Raw genomic sequence first — 21,053 nt, 5'->3', positions numbered from 1 at the left:
TGACGAGTGGCTTCTTCTTGTTGGCATGGATGGCAAGTTGGTCGCCACTTCCCATCACAAAGAAGTCGGTCTTAGTCACTTTAATTTCAAACAAACTCTTGTTCCGCAAACCTTCTTTTCGACACTAGAAGGTTGTGTAATGCTCCGCCCTTCATCTAAAGATTGTTGAGTGAGTTGGTGCTTCGTAACATCATTGATGTTTGTATCCTCATGAGCTGCAAGTTATATGAATTGGATCCACTATGAGCTACTAGCTTCTTTGATGATGCAAGTAAAATTCTACTCATGACGCTCTGGCTGTTACATAGTTGCATGAAATCCATGCGTGTCTCGATACCCTTCCATGTTGAACAAAGTGCCTACTGAGCATGTTGATTCCAAGATTATCAAGTCATTTTGATGTGTGTTTAAAATTCTGTGCTAACTATTATGTGTGATGTGTTTCTATTTTCTGTCATAGAAGAATTATGTTCCTCGTTTATCTCTAGGTCTTCTTAGTACTTGTATAGAAAAAGTGATGCAAGGATATCAGAAAATAAAGTATGGAACTAGTTCCAGATCGTACCTAAAGATTTTCTCTTAGGACTACTGGTAATGAATTTGTGATGATGGACAGATTAATATCTTTGTGGACAAATACTGGAAAACAAAATTAAGTTTTAAGGTGAAAATATGCGCACCTGGTTGTCCAGAACACAAATGAAGCTTCCTCACCACAAGCAGTACTTTCAGAATTATTTACATATTTTTATTGCAGTTGCCGCTCTTTTTTTTTCATGTGGCATTACTGATCGCTACGTTAAAATCTTCAGTGCCAACTTCAGGCTTCTTCGTTGACATGAACAGAGGCTCTTAAGATCAAAATTACAAGATTGCAATACCTAGTGTTCTACAACTGTGAATCAGTGGTACAAACTCTACACATTCGCATTGCTAATTAAGCTTAGTATTTGCTCAATTTGGTAACCAGTACACATCAGAATGAACACTGTTTCACGCAAACTCTTCATGGGATCTATCAGAATGAACACTCTCTCTCAGAAACTCTCCATGGGAGCTATGTGTGATGTCTTGTGTCTAAATTAAGCATAATATTTAATCAGCATCAGAATGAACACTCTCTCACAAATAATTATTCCCTTCCCTTAACAAGAGGTACAACTGATAAACAAATATGTAAGTACATATCAGGACTACAGGGCGCCCGCTTGGCGGAGGAGGGGCACGAGATGGCCGCCGAGGTGCAGCTCCATGACCTGCCTGGTGCCGCCGACGAGGGCGCCACGGATGAATACCGCAGGCACCGCCGGGCTTTGGCCCACCATGCCAGCGAGCGCCCTCTCCAGATCCTCTCTCTGGGGGTCCTTGTCCACCTCGTGCACCGTAGAGCTCACACCCAGTTGCGCAAAGAGCCCCGTCATCGTGTGGGACATGCAGCAGGAGCTCGCCCCAAAGATCACCACCGTGCCCTGCGACGCCATCGCGGTCACCCTCTCCGCCATTGCTGAATTGCCTAGCTATCTCTCCTCTGTATCTCGATCGATCAGTTCACTTCACTTGAGCTAGCTATAGGCTGCTGCTTCCTGCAGCTTGTGATGGTGATGACCCAACATTTATAGATGGCTGGGGCAAAGTTTGTTGATAAGAGGAAGTGCTTAATCGAGGTGTAAGAGGATAGCTGTGACGTGTAGAAAATCGGGGATAATATACATCCGGTGTTAAAAGGTTCTGTTCTAGCACTACTTGTAAACATTGCTTTTGGGAGGGGCAAAAAAAATCATACAGTTAGGTACGGCCAGAATTGGGGCTAGTCTTTTGTACTATTTTATGATGTTTTGAATAAGTAAAAACAAAGACGAATAAGATCCAAGATAAGCTGGCGGGACTTTGGTCATTACTAACATATATAGAAAAAAGGATGGTGGTACCGATGGATCAAATTCAATGCTTCAGCTATTTTTTTAGGGGTCAATGCTCCAGGCTCCAGTTATTGATTCATTAGGTTCTTGATAAGCTAGATTAGGATCCACTCTAATTGGCTGTTTTGCCATTTGTGTGTGACAAGGAATATCACTGGGGTGGAGTTGTGGACATCATGCGTCACATTTCTTTTTCTCAGTTGCGGAATTGTGCATGACAAGGAATGCCATTAAGACCACTCCATGAAATGGCATATATCAAATTTACCCTTAGAATTGCTAGTGGTAACTAGTGGTGATGGGTGGATTACAGCTTTATTAACATAAAAAATGCAAAAAAAGGAATTAAATTTTGAAAAAAGAATAATGTGAATAACATTCAATATGTGTACCTTGCCTTGTCGTTTCAGCCACCCCAGTGAACACAAAAGGAAACTTCCAGCCATTTCCAGAGTATTTCCTCTTTCAGATGCTGGTCATTTTAATTTCGAAGTCTTCCAAAGTTTTCTACACTACCGGCCATTGCCATAAAGTCTTCACATAGGCTATATCCTATACACACTGCCGTCAAACTTAAAAGATTCAGTGCAGTTCTATTGGATATCTTGCAATATACCTCTGCAAAGTTCAGTTTTTTGTACTGAAATGAACAGAGGTTACCCAACTTACATGACCGATTGACTGCAATATCTACTCCCTCCGTTCGGAATTACTTGTCTCGGAAATGGATGTATCTAGAACTAAAATACATCTAGATACATCCATTTTCGCGACAAGTAATTCCGAACGGAGGGAGTACTATTTTAGGAAGAGAAATAACTATAGGCAATATCTTATACGCACCATGGTTAATCTTAGAAGACTCGGTGTAGTTCTGCTGGATAACTTGCAATACACTTGTGCAAACTTCAGGTTTTTCAGTGAAGTGAATAGAGGTTCTTAAGATCCAACGTATATTACCGCATAATCTAGTGTTCTATGACGTGGCATGAACGTCTACACATTTGAACTGCTTGGTTTAATATTTGTTAACAAACTCAGAACCAAGTACAAGCCTACTCATATACTTATTGGCCAAATTGCAGACAAAACAACACATGTTGATTGCATAGTAGTCACAAATACTAAAGAATAAAACAAGGTAAAAGGGCATACACTAGTTAGCTGAGTGCAAGCCAAGCCCATCTGAATAATATTGATTGCTCAATGCTCATCCATTTCCATACCTCATCAGAGAAACATAGCTCTCTATCATAGAAGTCGTACCCAGTGACAATATTATAAAGATTAAAACACAGGGGGGTCGTTACTTTTGATCATGTCGCCCGTTCAATGCAGGAAAAATAGGTGGCCAGATCATCATGAAGGGAGATATATGTATGTGGTTCAAAACAAGGTAAAAGGGCAATATCTAATACACTGCCGTCAAGCCTAGAAGGTTCAGTGCAGTTTGCTGGATATCTTATACGTTTCCAAACTTACATGACCGATGGACTTCAATACCTACTGTTTCAGGAAGAGAAATAACTATAGGCAATATCTTATACGCACCACGGTTAATCTTTGAAGACTCAATGTAGTTCTGCGCGGATTACTTGCAATACACTTTTGCAAACTTCAGGTTTTTTCAGTGAAATGAACAGAGGTTCTGAAGATTCAGCTTACATGACCACAAAAATCTAGTGTTGTACGACATGGCATAAACATCTACGTTTGTATTCGTAAGCTTAATATTTGCTATGAAACTCGGAACTAAGTACAAGCCTATCGAACAAACAGGACCGCATGTGTTGATTGCAGAGTAGTGACAAATGCTAAAGAATAAAACACGGTAAAGTGGCATACACTAGTTAGATGAGATGTAATCAAGCCCATCTGAATAATATTGATTGCTCATCCATTTCCAATTTTCCATACCTTATCAGAGAAACATAGCTTTTTCATGTCATAGAAGTCATAGTCATACTCATACCCAGTGATGATTTTACAAAGATCAAAACATAGGGGGGTCATTGCTCTTGATCATGTCGCCTGTTCTTCAGTGCAGGGAAAACAGGCGGCCAGATCATCATAAAGGGATAGATAGGTATGTGGTTCATACCCGGATGAATAAAATGATGATCAAGCAGTGCCTGCTCGTGCACCTTCTCAACTACCCTGCTTCTCAGATGAACATAGAGGACAACACCATATCTCGCATAATCCAAGAATACAAACTCGGCATTGTCCCCGACTGCAGCAACACCAAGAAAATCACCATCTTGTGCCATCCAAACCCAATCGCGACCAGCAGAACATCGGACACAAAATGTGTCCACCAGCAGCCATCCGCCTGCACCATCGTTGTCGCCCATCATCCCATGGAGCCACACACTGAGATGAAACCCGTCTGCACTGACAAGATAGATCCCGGAACCCTCCGCACATGAAAGCATATAGTTGCTCCGCACTCCAACTGGTAGCTCAAGGGTGAAGAAGGTTGACGTGGCCAAATCTAGACCCAGGATGTACCCAAAGCCGGTCACCATGACTTGCCATGGACGGGTGGTAGCATTTCTATAAAGTTGGTTTCAGCATACGGGAGATCTACATCTGTAACGGCTGTGGTAGGGATGCCCCATCCGTCGGATCCCAGCACGCACACTTCAGCACGGACTTCTCGCCAGACCATCCATAGACTCACCAAGGTGATGCCGTTGCCGTCGCGGCCCCCGTCCTCGGGTAGGAAAGTCTGAGAGAATACCCCTTGAGTGTGAGCCTGCGGGAGATGGCGGGGCAGCGGGGTCTGTGGGAGGACCGCTTCGGACTCCCCAGTGAGCAGCGGCTCGTGGAGGGAGTGCCTGTATGTTCCCTCGTGCAAGAACACGGTGATGAGGCGGCTGTTCCGGCAGTGCACGACGCGCTTGTATGAGCTGGCGGCGAAGGCATCGTTGCAGGAGGAGGCCACACGGCGTGAGAGGGCGGCGAGCTCTGGAGGCTGCGGAAGCGGCAGGAACTTGTATGGTGTCTCGGGGTAGCAAGCGAAAACACCGAGGACACGGTGCGGGTTGCGGTCGCGGAAGCAGCGGAGGAAGGCTGGCTTGGAGGCGTGGTGGAGCCACCGCTTGGAGACGAGGGCGGCGCGGACGAGGCAGGTGGGGAAGCCGAGGCGGAGGAGGATCTCGTGCAGGAGGTCGTCGTCGCCAAGCACCGCCGCCGCCGACGCGAGCGCGGCGGCCACCGGCAACCGTCGATCTTCGTTCATAGTTTTGGCCGGCCAAAGTTTGAGGGATTTTCCGGTGGGAGGGGTTTGGAGGGGTTTCGATGGGAGCGGAGGAGGAATTTATGTAGGCAGAATGGATACGCCACGTCTGAATCGATTGTTTCCTTCCTATTTCTTCTTCTTGATTCATTTTCTACCGTTGGATTATAACGGTTGGATTGTGCCCCTGGCGTCATCCCTTACGTCATTTTCGCCTCACATCTCATTCTTAAGTATTCCGCCCGTTCATTTTTCACCGTTGAATTAGGACACTAATAATGGTTGGATTGTGCCCCCGCGTCATCCCTTACGCCATCTTCGTCTCACTCATGCATCTCATCCTCGATTATTCCTCCAGTCCATTTTCTCCGTTGGATTAGAACGAAAATAACGGTTGGATTGTGCCCCTGTGTCATCACTTACGTCATTTTTGTCTAACACATGCTACTCATTCTTGAGTAACTCGCGAGCGAATTTTCATCGTTGGATTAGGACACTAATAACAATTGGATTGTGCTCATGCGTCATCTCTTACGTCATCTGTCGTTGTCGTCGCAGCACAGGAGCGCGTCATAGCCTGGTCTCTGCTTGTAGCAGGGTCGCGACAGGTTGCAGCTCTGCCATAGTCGGTTGCAGCTTCCGCCGACACTAGTCGTAGCACGAGCCGACAACGGTTGCAGCTTTTTCAACCGGTAGTCCTGACATAGGTCGCCATTGTTTGCAGTCTGCCATGCCCAGCTGCAGCTTTTGCCGCGGTTGTAGCATGAGCCGATGCTAGTTGCAGCTTTTTCCACCACCAATCCTGTCACAGGGCGAAGCCGGTTGCACTACTGTAGCGCGTGCGCACACTAGTTTCAACATTGGAGAGCACTGGTTCCAGCGTTGCCATGTCAAGGTTCCAGCATGTCCATGTCACACTGTCACAGTTCCAACACCACTGCAGCCTGTCGGTCGCAAAATTTGGTGCTGCCGATTGAAGCTACGCATGTCGGTGCTCGCAGCTGACAGAGTCGTATACGGCAGATGTTGGGTAGGGGGTCCCAAGCTAGTAGCCTTTATGCGATGGTAACAATGAACACAAGGATTTTACCTAGGTTCGGGCATCTCGAAAAGATAATGCCCTACATTCTGCTTTTTATTGTATTCATATGTGGTATAGTAAAGAGTACATGTTTCTACCATGAGATTGTTGTGTAAGATTCTAATGATCTATCGACTAGCATGGCCCCGGTTTGTATAATGTACTGGAGGCCTAGGAGTTAGAAGAGTCATTGTCTCGTATACCAAGTCTTGTTTAGTCTTCCTTTGTATGCGTCATGGGTTGCCCGAAGTGGCCCACTAATGAACCGCCATGAGGGTCCTCGGCCCGGCCCTCCTGACCGGGAGACGACATGGTGAGTACCCCTAGTCAGGACTCCATCAGTACCCCTAGAACCACTCTTCAAGCCAGGGCACTCCTTAATTCTTCCGAACTGTTCTTTGTCTTCGGTCGTCAGTGTTGAAAGCTGGTTTAACAAGTTTTCTCATCTCCGATCTCAAGGATCGCCAAGGTGTATCCGAAGATTTCACACGCCAGACATCCGAGGAGCTCCTTCTAGGTTCCCTTAGCCTTTATTAGACGTATTATTAATTAAACGCCACACCTTGGCGGGTTAAAACAAATTGTGCGGCGGTGTCTTCTTGAAGTCGAGCTCCAATATCAGACTGCATCCGAGGTGTCACAAATCACCTCGGTCTTGAAAATAGCCAAGCTTAACGCCGGAAAGTCTTCTATGTAGCTAGCCGCTCGCAGCCGGCCTTTGTGCCAGACTGCTTCCGAAGTGGTGCATCACCTCGTTCTTGGATGTTTTTTTTTTTCTAATTGGTGCATTTTATTCTGTGGCGAGATGTATAGCGAGTAGTTGTTGTGTGCCGGGCTTAAGTCGGTATGCACCTGGAGGATAGAATAAAACCGCTGATCCCAGTAGCCTCCGAGACTCGGGTCGAATCGCGAAATAATCCTGAGGACTAACTCCTTGCTCGGCAGCATAATTTTGGAACAGAAACACGGTGTGCAGTAGATTCGACGCTTGCTACCATGAATCATGGAGACAACATTTTTCAAAGGCTTTTATGACATTGATCCTGATCTAGACGTGGTAAAAGTTACCAGTGAAGTCTTGCGATTGTGGTTCTGTAAACAGAACCTCACCAACCTTTGCCGCAAGAGATGGCACAAGATGTGCATATAAGTCTTGTACATCATGAATTTGAGTCCAGATCTCAATGGTGTCTAGTTGTACTGGAAAGGCTTCACCACTCCATTGTACGGCATGATGATCACTGTGTCGCCTCTAAAGTGGCATGGACCATCCTGGGTGACTCTCTCCCAACCTCCTAGGCAGGAAAATTATACAGTATAGAGATTGTGCTCCAATGGCTTGAATTTCGCCTCTCAGTCAAGATCCCATGCTTCTCTCATGTTCCTATAGAACCAGAATTGACTATAGGGTTTGTTGGAGTGTACCCTTGCAAGAGAAATCCACTGAGCCTCCACCGTCGGCGCCTCTTCTCGTCAAACACCACATCATCCAGATCCTCTTCTCGCAGCCCTAATTCTTTCATCAGTTTCTCCACATCACCGATCTCCTTTGGACCTGCAACCCCATACCCCGAAGCCTCGCTTGATGAAATCTCGAATCCTAACCCGAACGAAAATCGACTGGGCCTTCCTGAGGTAACCCTAGAGCCTACGCCTTCCATAGCCTCTCCAGAAACCTGGAGGCGTCGTAGAGAACACCCCCTGATCAAGCACAAGAACGGCGGAACGAGACTGATGTAGGGAAAGACAATCTTGACGACGGCGAAAAATCGCAGCGGGGGGACTAGAAAGCCTAGTAAGACGCGAAGTTTTCTTTCTCCACGCAGGTTGTCTTGCACATTGCTTCACTTTCTCCACATTCTCCTACTAAGGCCCTATTTGGTTCATAAGTCCTAGGACTTTTTTTAGTCCCAACTTATAAGTTCCAAGTCCCTACCTGTTTGGTTCCTAGGACTTATAAGTCCCTATAAGACCATATTACAACTATAAGTCCCTATAAGACTTTCCTTGAGAGTCTTATTTCATAAGTCCCAAATGCCTACTTTAAGTCCTTATAAGTCCCTCCTGTTTGGTTTAGATGGGACTTATAGGGACTTAAAAAAGTCCCTAAACCAATAAGTCCTGGAAACAAACACCCTCTAAAACATCTCGCATGGGCTCAATCTTTCTTTCAGGATGCCTGGGCTCAGTCAAACCATGTGGCAACACAGCCCATGAGGCACTAGTTATGGGCTTCTCTTTTATAGAAGGGCCACATGATTATTCTGGAAGAGCCACGTGATGATTCTACTTCCTCCGTTCCTAAATAATTGTCTTTCTAGCCATCTCAAATGGACTACAACATACGGATGTATGTAGACATGTTTTAGAGTGTAGATTCACTCATTTTGCTTCGTATGTAGTCACTTGTTGAAATCTCTAGAAAGACAATTATTTAGGAACGGAGGGAGTAGAACATAGTGAAGAAAAAGGCTGTCTATTGTCTCAAAAAAAAGTTGTCTCCTGTTCATACGAATCGTGCTGATAATGGTAGTTGGATTTAGAAGACCAACCGTTATGACCGATGCTCTCAGTCCAATTTAAAACTGATCCACTATGTAGAATACTAGATCATTGATGGCGCGCGTTGCTGCGCCCGTCTATTTTTGCTCTTAGTTGTTAGGTATATAAAGTAACTTGTATATATTTGTTTGCAATGCTTTTAAATAGTGTGCTTGTGCCCTCCATAATGGCATGTAACTAAAGAAAGAAATCAAGAATATAATAATATGTAACTCGAGAGAGAAATCCAGTCCAGTTGATCTGCAAAAAAGTAGTGTTTTGAGTTTTTTTCCTTACGTCTAATGTTTGAGTTGTGGTATTAAGCGGATTCGATATGAATTAGGACGATTGATATGGATCGTGACATTGTTTTGACTCCTAGAAAGACTCTCCTGCAAAGGCTCATATCACAATAACTAAAAAATAGAAATATTGAGGAAATACATCAGGAATATTTAAGAGAGAAAAATAGGCAGCAAGGATATTTCAAAACTATTGGACAATATTTATTATCTAAAAAATGGCAATGCGTTCTGCCAGTAATACACTTATAACATCGTATTCTAACGGACAAATATTCTTGCATTGAGCCATGATAGATAACTGAATGTGTAATTGCTCAGATTTGAGGTTGTAGAATTCCATCTGATCTACAATAATAGAAGTTTTCTTAAGCTTAATATCAAATGCCAGTGGACTGTTGTAAATAATGGCTCAAGTTGGGTTGCATCTTAACCAACTTACAATTGCTTACATTGAAGTACTCCCTCCGTCCCAAATTACTTGTCTTAGATTTGTATTTATCTAGATGCGTTTTAGTGTTAGATACAACAAAGGTTGTACAAACAAAACACATGTTAGAAAGGTATATAAATTGAGGAAATAACTACATAAGTAGTGTCTCAAGGAGAAGTGCAGAACAGTTATAATTGCTCCTTAAATGACATTGTGTATGTTGACGAAGGAAACAATTACTAAAACATTGGCTACATAACACTATCGGTAAGCAAACACCATGTATCAAATCAGAATCATAAATTGAGTGGTTTACAAAACTGTCCTTACTATATAAAATGAGAATTGCATGAATTGATTAAAGCTCGTGTATGTGCATGCATGTTGATGTGCCCATAAAATTTATGATACCTTTCACATGCTAACGCTGGAGTAAAATTAGCCACTTGCTTCAAGATACGGCAAAATATTAAAATAAATTACTACTAACGAAGTTTACCTGATTTTGTAGCTAAGAGGTAAATACAGTAATGTGTGATGAAGATCCCAAACCAGCCACTTGATGGTCCATGAACATTTACGAATCTTTTGATAAAAAATATTTGCATCTGGCTTGTAAGATCCCCTCTGCCAGAACTTAATGTGGCCTTGAATTAAGCACAAAAGAAAAATGTGCAAGCCGAAAATAAGCTCAAGAATAACTAATGAGGCAGCATTCATGCCAACTGATAGATACCACTTGTTTACACCATTCAATCAATAAGTATTAGTCTTAATTCAGGGAAGGAGGGTATACATATTAATTGAAGATTTGTCCGTCATTTCTAGTTATCATTTTTCATTTAAAAGTGTGACAAACCAGACAGGCTGCTCAAAATACCAAACATATAAATGCGCTAATCACCCATTTTGCCATGCCTTGTCTGACTCCAGATATTTTCACAAACCAGCAAACAAAAGTAGGTGAGAACATATAGTCATGTGCATCAACCATGATAATAGATGGGAGTTGCTCCCTCTGTTCCAAAATATAGGACCTTTTAGAGATTCCATTTGAAATTTGTAATGAAGATAATCTCCCAATAATCATACTCTAAAGAATATAAAGAGGGTTTAGAAGTAATGTAAAATTTAAAGCAAGGCTCAGTGGTTAGTTCTAACTATCAGAAAATATAAGAGCCTTCTTTCAGTTAGAGAAGAGCAATCAGTGTCCAAAAAAGTAAGGACCTAATGTTTTTATATGTATAGAGACTATAAGTTCTGTACAATAAAACATGACGTCAATTGAAGTGTCTAGTCTAGTTGGTAGGCGAATCAGCAAGGAAAGGTGGAGAGCACTGCTGAAAGCAGGTCGTCCAATGTTGTACAGTGGGTGGAGGCAGCCAGTAATGCATCATCGTCTACGTTCTTCTTGTTCTAGATCTTCACCGATCAAAGCAATAAAGAGAAGATGCCGGCTGTAATAGGATGCAGAGGACGATTCTTGGGCTTGCACCAGTGTAACATGAAACAATTAAATGAGTAGCCGAAATGGTCAAGGCTGCAGAATTGAACTTGCGGCTACCAGATCGATGAGAACTGAGAAGGCATCTATTGGAGTCTTTTCTTGTTGTTTTTCCTGCGTAACAAAGACAAGAGGAAGGCGATGATTTATGCAGGACGCATTCATTAGTTTTAGCATCCAGTAATTCCATTAGTCAATTGTCAAGTTCTAGAGTTCATTAGTTCTATAGCATCCAGTAATTTCATTCGTGGAAGTGAAGTACTATATTATCCAGAAATTGGCAAGTTCTACGTACCTAGAGGATGGCCAAACCTGATACATGGTGGAGCAGAGATGGAGAGCACCGCAGCCACACTGGATCATGGTCGTCAGTTGTGGTGGTCCAGTAGACGGATGCCCAAACCGAAGTCATAGCCGCTGGGTACGTGTTCCATGCATCATCAGTCATCACCTTGAGGCAGTGGCACTGTGAGAGGGGCGTGCCCAAGGCGTAGGGTTCAGAGATGTCACTGTCTCACTGATATGTCTGCCAATTCACAGATAACAAGAGAGGATCTGGTGTGCTGTCTTCGCGTTCGCATCCCAAAGTCCTGGTGGGGATGGAGTAGAGCCGCAGGCCCGCAGCTTGTCCGGCTTCCCATTCTCCATCCGTCATCACACAGATCGGCTGCCCCTTGCGGTACAGCACCTCCCCGGCAAGCAGATCAATCCCCATGAATTCAGTTACCGAGATTCAGCTAAGTCCATGAGCGAACATACCTGCCATGACGTGGATCTCTGGTGTGTAGACCATGTGCCAGGCCTTGCAGGGCGCGTTGTCGCCGGTGAGGTTGGTGTTGAGGTCTTGAGAAGGCACTTTCCCACGCCGGGCTCCTTGGGACGCACTTGTTGGTCACCACCCCCTCATCCCGCTTCCCCGGCGCCACTGCTAGTCCACGCCATGAGAGAGGGAGAAACGAGGGGAAGGCGAGGGAGAGACTCGGGAGTGGTAAGTGCTGGAGGAGATCGAGAGGTGAGGGAGTCGAGTGGGTGGCGGCGGCGCTATTAGAATAGGGTTTGGGAGGAGCGAGTCGGGGAAGTAGAAGTTTTTTTTTGAGAGAAAGTCGAGGAAGTAGAAGTGATCAGGAACTGAGTGAGATTAGTTAATTGGGCCGTGGTCCATAGGCCCGATCAACAGGAACGCTCTAATTTTTCTACCAGAGTAGCGCCCCTCCAGGACAGCTCGAGCAATGAAAATCGGACGGCCAGAAACTCATAAATCATAAAAATGGACGGTCTAGAGGCTGATGGCCTGTAAGGGCTGGGAGTGTGCTCAGTTTTAATATATCTAAATTATAGAGATGTAGTATTTTTGTGAAACCTAAAAATCGTATTATTATTATTGGATTTTCTCAAAAACTGGGCTCTATGGAGGCAAACACAATTTCTGGCTTCCAATGCGGTTTACTCGAAAGTAGTAGCACACGCCGCGCGCTATATGATTCTCGCTTGGACATATGTTGCCGTGTCCTGCGCGCCACCGCGACTACATGAGCCCGTGGGCTCGTGGCAAGTGTGTGCTAATTCATCAATCCCTTGGACGACGATGACACAGGTACGTACACCAAGTTTCGTGAAACACATACGGACCGGACAGGTACACGATGACACGAGCTTGCCGATCCAGGACGGTCGCCTCTCTGGCCCATTCTTTTTATAAGTTTTTTTTAATACAGTACAGACGCAAGCGCTCATTACACGTACATACACTCACCCCTATAAACGCACACACGCACACCCTATCCTTATTAGTAGAATGCCTTGCGTTGCTATGAGCTACATTGCTACTAAATGAATCAATCAAATAATTAATGCCGTCTTCAAAGTTGAAAGTCATTTCTTTCTCATACGTTCGGATGTGTCGGGACATTAAACATGCGTCCAACGGAACTCCTTAAAATTTAATAGTGTGATAGTCAAGACTCTTCTAAATCCAGTTCATATATGATGGAGAAATGTAGTTATCCGGACTATCCATCTTGTTATCACGAACATAAGGTCCAACACAAAAATCTACCAGCATGTTACCTTCACCACGCTGTCCAACACAAAAAACCCACCCATGATGCACCCTTGCCTTTTCCTTCAGGACATTTCTCGCTGAAGCCCTCTCCTTTAAAACTAGATGAGACCCACGTCCATTCGTCATAGTGCCATATCTCCTTCACACTATACTTCCTTGCGGACTGCTAAGGATGAGTCCCCCACGAGCCACCCCGTTCTCTGCTATGATCCCCGTGTTCTGCCGATCCGCCACCGCCATCAAGGAGGAGAAGGCATGCACTGCTCATGACGCCGCTGAGCCAAGACGGCACACCCGATGTCTCCTGACTATTGCCACGTTGTAACATACACTTGAATGTCATGCATTACCACGATACGCCAGCGTGTATTAACGCTATAAAAAACAACCAATGCATTTACCCTTCTATCCTAACCAAAAAAAATGTATTGCTTGTGAAAAAAATGAACTCACTCATGCAATCTTCTGTGAAGCCATTTCTAATGAAATGCAATTGGCCACATTTTCTAAAGTAAAAAAATTATTCCGGTCATATAGCCTTAGACCAACCCCAAGCCCCATCCCGCTCACTCTCTACCCTCAACATAATTACAATATCCATTAACTTGTGTTCTAAGTGGGTCAGTGCAGGGGAGGCTGTAGGGCACTCTCTCTCTCTCTCTCACACACACACAAAGGAATGCTTGTATTTCTTAGTTTTTCCACCTACCTATGGCACATCATTTCAAGAATATAGTTATTGAAGCAACTTATATGCAAATCACGACTACTATCATGACATCCTTTTTGAGGAGAAAAATAACTAATAACACGACATTCTATGTCTCATTGCTATCTTATTTATTTGATCATTTTGGGAGCTTCAATGCTGAATAATTCAGTGAATGCCATCCACAATGACCTGTTGTCTGCCAATGCCAACACTCATCTAGCCTTCTCCTTCGCCAATGTCAGCCTCCCACTTAGCTTCTCTCCTTCTTCTCCATGCCCTCAGTGTAACGCCCCGAGACCAATGCGCCAGGTGTATTCCAGTCATTCGTTGTCGTTGCCATGTCATTCGCTTGCGTATTGTATGTTGTCATGCCATCATGTGCATTTCATCTGCATGTTTTTCAAACTTGCCTCCGCCTGGGTTCTCCGGGTTCTCTCCGTTATCCGTTTTGAGCACAGACACACTCGCACACGCCCGCGGCACCTCCGAAATATTATTTTATAAAGCATAAAAATGTTCTCGAAATTGGGTGAAAGTTGGCGTGCGATCTTATTATAGCGTAGGTAGACCGCCTGCCAAATTTCATCGCATTCGGAGTCCGTTTGGTAGCCCAACCGTTAAACATATAACAGCATCGTTGCCGGTTCATTCGTCGGATGTTTCGGTCTCCGAAACTGTCGTTGGGCCTCTCTCTCTCTCTCCTCTCTCCCACAGCCCACGGCCTCTTCACAGCCACTAAACCAGCCCACCTAGACCCCCTCTCATCGGAACCGTCCAATCGAGATCGGAGGGCTCCGAAAGCACCCAAAACACCTAACCTAGCCCCCTTCCATATATTATACACCTCCCCTGCCATTTTTGTCCTCTACCAACCTCCCCCTTGAATTATGCGCCTCCAGCCGCCTTCCCCATCATTTTCCGCGTCAAGCAGCTCCTCTGCTGCCACTTGGCGTGCAGCCACTGGCCGCGCCGTCACCCGTCGCCGCTTCTGTCCACTTAAGCTACGGCACGTGCGCCCCAACGCCCCACTCCGCCGCGGCCCAGATCCGGCCCGCCCCCGGGCCGCACCGGTTCCGCCCGGGCCCGAGCGCCCCGGTGCTCCTCCTCCCGAGCGCCCCGCGCCTCCATCCCTGCCTCCAGCGCCTCCTCCCGCAGCCTCCCCGCACTCCCTCTATGCCTGACCCCGCCGCCGTAGGCCACCGCCAGAGCAGCGCCGCCGCTCGCTCGCACCGCCACCTCCTGCCCGTTCCTCACGCCGCCACCGTACCCCGCAGCTCCCCGTCTCCAAGAGCCCGCCGCGATGGCCTCCTGCTCCACCTACGACCCAGATCCGATGCCCCACCGCCGGGAGCTGCCCGTTCCGAGCTCTCCCCGTGCTGGAGCCTGCTGCAAGCCGCCGCCGTCGTCGAGCTGCCGCCGGCCACGACCCCCTGCAACCTCTTATCGAGCTACCGCTCAATCCACATTGGATCGGGAGCGCCCATGTGGGCCATGGCCTTGCTGGGCCTGGCTCTGTCACTGCCGACCCAAGGCCCGGCCACCGGCCCGCGTCACCTCCTCCTCGACCTGGGCCGAGCCCAGTGGTGAGCCCACTAAACCCTCGCCCAGTGCGTGTTGTACTATATTATGCTCACCCGTGTTTTTCTGTAAAAACTGCCAAGTCCTGGAATTTCATCAGCATGTATGCATGTTTGTGTGCTTGTAAATTTGTGCACGGGGCTCCGTTTTGCATGTATAATATGTCAAAAATGTTCATCTCTTGATGATCTACATGATGGAGTAGTTTGCATGCATGTTACTATTCATTTTGATGCCTTAATCTCCGTTGCAAAACTGCTAAGTGATATAAACTGCTGAAATCTGCTGCTTCTTAACATCATGTATGCATCTTGTGAGTGTTGTAACTTTGTCCTGTTGGTCCTATGGTGATGATCTTGATATGCAAATGTTCAGCTCAGAGTGCTCTTCATGTTGGTTGCATTTTCATTCATTTTCAGGTGCATCTTGACATGTTAATCTCTGTTGCAGAAGTGCTTGCTGATGTTAACTGCTGAAAACTATTATAACATGTCTATTTGTCATTTTTATATCTTTTTGCGTGATTTTATTTTCAGCATAATGTCAACATGTTCTGGGAGAATATTCATGTCATCTTTCATTAGTGTAATCCATTTATTTTGATATGCCCTGTGGTGAGTGCATCAAGGTTGTGAAGTGGGCTACTTGCTGTTATTGTTCTGTCAAGTCTAAATCTGTTATAACATGTTGCTATGTTTGCTTGATGCTACCATCTAATTCATGCATAATCGGGAGATGCTTAGTTGACATGTTTTAATGTACATGTTATGATCTGTCATGCCATGCCCTTTGATGCTTCATATATGTCTTGTAGCATATGTTTTCATTGCTATGAACTTTCCTAAATGATGTTTCAGTTTTCTATTAACTTCATGATGCTATGTTGTGAGCTTGATAGTAATTAATCTGTGTCTCTTTTGGAGATTCTCCAATGACATGAATTGAATTATGATATGAGTACTTTGTCCACATGCCTTGTTTGTTAATTTTGGATTTCATATGACCTCTATTCCAGGCTTGCAAACATGCTATGATAATGTTGTTGTTTTACACTTGTTGAAACTGTTATAACATTCAAACTTATCTTGTTGGTTCCCACTAGTCCATGAGCCATGTGCGTATGATGCCTTGATATTATTTGCTCTTTGTTATGTGTACTTTGATGACGTGCCCTTGGTTGCTATGTATAGTTCCTGTAGCATGTTGTTTTGATGACTACAAAGTACCTACTTGCTGTTTTGGGCAGATTGTTGTTATAACTTATTTGGAGTGTATCTGGTTCTCCGTTGCTCCGTTTGGATCATGTCCTATATGAAAATTGCTTAGAATTGCATATAGATTCATATTATCTTGTTGCATCCATATTTTGGAGTGTTCGTGATTGTGTTTTGCTTGCTTTTGCATCAATGCCATGTTTAACTTGTATTGCTCATATATTCTAGGTCGTAGCTCCGAATTAAATGAACTATATATGTAACTTGACTAGAATTTCGTGTAGATCATCATGGTGCATCTTAACTTGCTGTTTAACAACTTGAACATAATGTGTTATTCAGATCTGGACCAATTTCGAAATTTACATATGAGGACTTATCCGAATTGTTATATGTTGTTTCCGGCCTCATTTAAACTTGCTTTGATGTGATGTTCTTGTATCCATCATCCCTTGCCATGAGTAGCATCATATAGCCTTGTCTTGCATCATATTTGGATGAGCATCATGCCATGTTTATGTGTTGTGTGTTTACCATGTTGTTTGCTTCTTTCCGATTGTGTTTCTTCTCGATAGTTCCTGTTTCGTTGCGATCATGAGGATTCGTTCGACTACGCTTGGTTCGTCTACGCCTGTTCGTCTTCTTCATGGAATCGATATTTTTCTTAGCGGGATTTCAAGCAAGATGACCGTTACCCTGGATCTCACTACTATCATTGCCATGCTAGTTGTCTCGATGCTATCGCTTTGTCGCGCATCGTACCACTTTTTTATCAAGCCTCCCTATATGCCATGAAACAGCCTCTAACCTTTTCCACCATCCCAGCAAACCGTTGTTTGACTATGTTACCGCTTTGCTCAGCCCCTCTTATAGGGTTGCTAGTTGCAGGTGCAGTTGTAGGTTGTTCCATGTTGGGACATGGATATCTTGGGATATCACAATATCTCTTATTTAATTAATGGACATATATACTTGATAAAGGATGGAAGGCTCGGCCTTATGCCTGGTGTTTTGTTCCACTCTTGCCGCCCTAGTTTCCGTCATACCGGTGTTATATTCCTTGATTTTGTGTCCCTAACACGATGAGGGTTTATGGGCCCCTCTTGACAGTTCGCTTTGAATAAAACTCTTCCAGGAAGGCCCGACATTGGTTTTAACATTTGCCTACATAATAATACTAAATTAATTAATTAATTGGCATATGGCATCATGAACCTGAGGAGTAGTTCCACATAAACAGGGGGGCAGTGCTGATGATGTTGGTCCCAAACTAGAGCACCGTGCGGGACCACCCCTTGGCAACTTGGGGTATTTTAGTACATGTACGCTTAGCACATCCGTTGTGGCCTGAGACGAGATACACACGGCTACTATCAGGGTGTCGGCACGTCGGGAGGTCTTGCAGGATTAGTTTTATCATTGTCAAAATGTCTTGTGCACCGGGATCCGAAGTCTGACCGGATGTCCCGCGATGGAGGATTTTCTCTGCGGATCGTGAGCTTGTCATGGGCTAAGTTGGGACACCCCTACAGGTTTAAACTTTCGAGAGCCATGCCCGCGGTTATGTGGAAGATGGAAATTTTTAATGTCCGGTTGTAGAGAACTTGACACCAGATTCGAATTAAAATACACCAACCACGTGCGTAACCGTGGTGGTCTCTTTTCGGGTGAGTTCGATAAGAGAACACGGTGGAGTTATGTTTCAACGTAAGTAGTTCAGGATCACTTATATATCATTACTAGTTTGCGACCATTTGCGTAGCTTCTCATCTTACTCTTGTACTCGTAAGTTAGCCACCATACTATGCTTAGTCGCTGATACGTCTCCGTCGTATCTATAATTTTTGATTGTTCTATGCCAATATTATGCAACTTTCATATACTTTTGGCAACTTTTATACTATTTTTGGGACTAACATATTGATCCAGTGCCCAGTGCCAGTTCATGTTTGTTGCATGTTTTATGTTTTGCTGAAAACCCCATATCAAACGGAGTCCAAACGGGATAAAAATGGACGGAGATCATTATTGGAATATTTATGATTTTTGGGAAGAAAAACCAACGCGAGACGGTGCCCGAGGGGGCCACGAGGCAGGAGGCGCACCCCTCACCCTCATAGGCACCCCGTAAGGTGGTTACTACTCTTCTTTGGCCGCAAGAAAGCTAATTTTCAGAGAAAAATCTAGGCGAAGGTTTCAATCCAATCGAAGTTACGGATTTCCGAATATATATGAAATGGTGAAAGGGCAGAACAGGAGAACGCAGAAACCGAGAGAGATAGAGAGACGGATCCAATCCCGGAGGGGCTCTCTCCCCTCCCACGCCATGGAGACCATGGACCAGAGGGGAAACCCTTCTCCCATCTAGGGAGAAGGTCAAGGAAGAAGAAGAAGAAGGGGGCTCTCTCCCCCTTGCTTCCGGTGGCGCCGGAACACTGCCAGGGGCCATCATCATCACCGCGATCTATGATACGTCTCCAACGTATCTATAATTTAAGAAGCATTCATGCTATTATATTATCTGTTTTCAATGATTACGGGCTTTATTATACACTTTTATATTACTTTTGGGACTAACCTACTAACCGGAGGCCCAGCCCATATTGCTGTTTTATTGCCTGTTTCAGTATTTCGAAGAAAAGGAATATCAAATGGAGTCCAAACAGAATGAAACCTTCGGAAGCGTGATTCTTTGGAAGAATATGATCCTGGAGACTTGGAGTTCACGTTAGGAGATCCTCGAGGGGGCCAGGAGATAGGAGGGCGCGCCCACCCCCTGGGCGCGCCCCCCTGTCTCATGGGCCCCTCGAGCACCCCCGACCGACTTCTTCCACCTATATAAGCCCACGTACCCTAAAAACACCGAGAACGAAGATAGATCGGGAGTTCCGCCGCCGCAAGCCTCTGTAGCCACCAAAAACCTCTCGGGAGCCCATCTGGCACCCTGCCGGAGGGGAACCCATCACCGGTGGCCATCTTCATCATCCCAGTGCTATCCATGACGAGGAGGGAGTAGTTCACCCTCGAGGCTGAGGGTATTGACCAGTAGCTATGTGTTTGATCTCTCTCTCTCTCTCTCTTGTGTTCTCTCTCGTGTTCCCTCTATGGCACGATCTTGATGTATCCTGAGCTTTTCTATTATAGTTGGATCTTATGATGTTTCTCCCGCTCTACTCTCTTGTAATGGATTGAGTTTTCCCTTTGAAGTTATCTTATCGGATTGAGTCTTTAATGATTTGAGAACACTTGATGTATGTCTTACCGTGATTATCTATGGTGACAATGCGATATCATGTGCCACTTGATGTATGTTTTGGTGACCAACTTGCGGGTTCCGCCCATGAACCTATGCATAGGGGTTGGCACACGTTTTTGTCTTGACTCTCCGGTAGAAACTTTGGGGCACTCTTTGAAGTACTTTTGTGTTGGTTGAATAGATGAATCTGAGATTGTGTGATGCATATCGTATAATCATGCCCTCGGATACTTGAGGTGACAATGGAGTATCTAGGTGACATTAGGGTTTTGGTTGATTTGTGTCTTAAGGTGTTATTATAGTATGAACTCTATGATGGATTGAGCGGAAAGAATAGCTTCATGTTATTTTACTACGAACTCTTGAGTAGATAGAACAGAAAGGATAGCTTTGAGGTGGTTTCGTACCCTACCATAATCTCTTTGTTTGATCTCCGCTATTACTGGCTTTGAAGTGACTCTTTGTTGCATGTTGAGGGATTGTTATATGATCTATCTATGTTATTATTGTTGAGAGAACTTACACTAGTGAAAGTATGAACCTTATGCCTTGTTTCCTACCATTGCAATACCGTTTACGCTCACTTTTATCGCTTGCTACCTTGCTGTTTTTATAATTTTAGATTACAAATACCTTTATCTACCATCCTTATTGCACTTGTATCACCATCTCTTCGCCGAACTAGTGCACCTATACAATTTACTATTGTATTGGGTGTGTTGGGGACACAAGAGACTCTTTGTTATTTGGTTGCAGGGTTGTTTGAGAGAGACCATCTTCATCCTACGCCTCCCACGAATTGATAAACCTTAGGTCATCCACTTGAGGGAAATTTGCTACTGTCCTACAAACCTGTGCACTTGCAGGCCCAACAACGTCTACAAGAAGAAGGTTGTGTAGTAGACATCAATCTACACCAACAACTTCATCGCCCTCATCACCAACTCTTCCCCCCTCTATGCAGCAGTGTAAACTCTCTTTTACCGCTGTAATCTCTACTTAAACATGGTGCTCAACGCTATATATCATTTCCCAATGATGTATGGCTATACTATGAAGTTTGAGTAGATCCGTTTTGTCCTATGGGTTAATTGATGATCGTGATTGGTTTGAGTTACATGTTTTATTATTGGTGCTGTCCTATGGCGCTCTCCGTGTCGTGCAAGCCTGAGGGATTCCCGCTGTAGGGTGTTGTAATATGTTCATGATT

At 44.7% G+C, this 21,053-nt stretch overlaps 1 protein-coding gene, 1 long non-coding RNA gene and 1 pseudogene across 2 annotated transcripts; all 3 read right to left on the bottom strand.

Moving 5' to 3' along the window:
* Positions 1–934: 934 nt before the first annotated feature.
* Positions 935–1,576, bottom strand: LOC119282176 (putative glutaredoxin-C2). The gene has a single exon (XM_037562494.1). The coding sequence runs from the start codon at positions 1,500–1,502 to the stop codon at positions 1,194–1,196; it is 309 nt and encodes a 102-aa protein (XP_037418391.1). The 5' UTR covers positions 1,503–1,576; the 3' UTR covers positions 935–1,193.
* A 2,245-nt stretch (positions 1,577–3,821) lies between these two features.
* Positions 3,822–5,163, bottom strand: LOC119279988 (annotated as a pseudogene).
* Positions 5,164–10,721: 5,558 nt separating this feature from the next.
* Positions 10,722–12,076, bottom strand: LOC119282175. The gene is made up of 2 exons (XR_005138646.1): positions 11,317–12,076; positions 10,722–11,135 (listed from the first exon to the last, which is right to left on the bottom strand). It is a non-coding gene; the product is annotated as an uncharacterized LOC119282175 (long non-coding RNA).
* Between the last annotated feature and the right edge of the window lie 8,977 nt (positions 12,077–21,053).

Source organism: Triticum dicoccoides, chromosome 3B (genome assembly GCF_002162155.2).
Source record: "Triticum dicoccoides isolate Atlit2015 ecotype Zavitan chromosome 3B, WEW_v2.0, whole genome shotgun sequence".
In the NCBI taxonomy this organism is placed as follows: Eukaryota; Viridiplantae; Streptophyta; class Magnoliopsida; order Poales; family Poaceae; genus Triticum; species Triticum dicoccoides.
Note: the sequence above shows the minus strand (reverse complement) of the source record. Positions and strands in the feature narration are given on the sequence as shown.

What these genes read in the sequence shown, in the direction of transcription:
- LOC119282176 (XM_037562494.1), bottom strand. Translation starts at nt 1,502, where the DNA reads ATGGCGGAGAGGGTGACCGCGATGGCGTCGCAGGGCACGGTGGTGATC.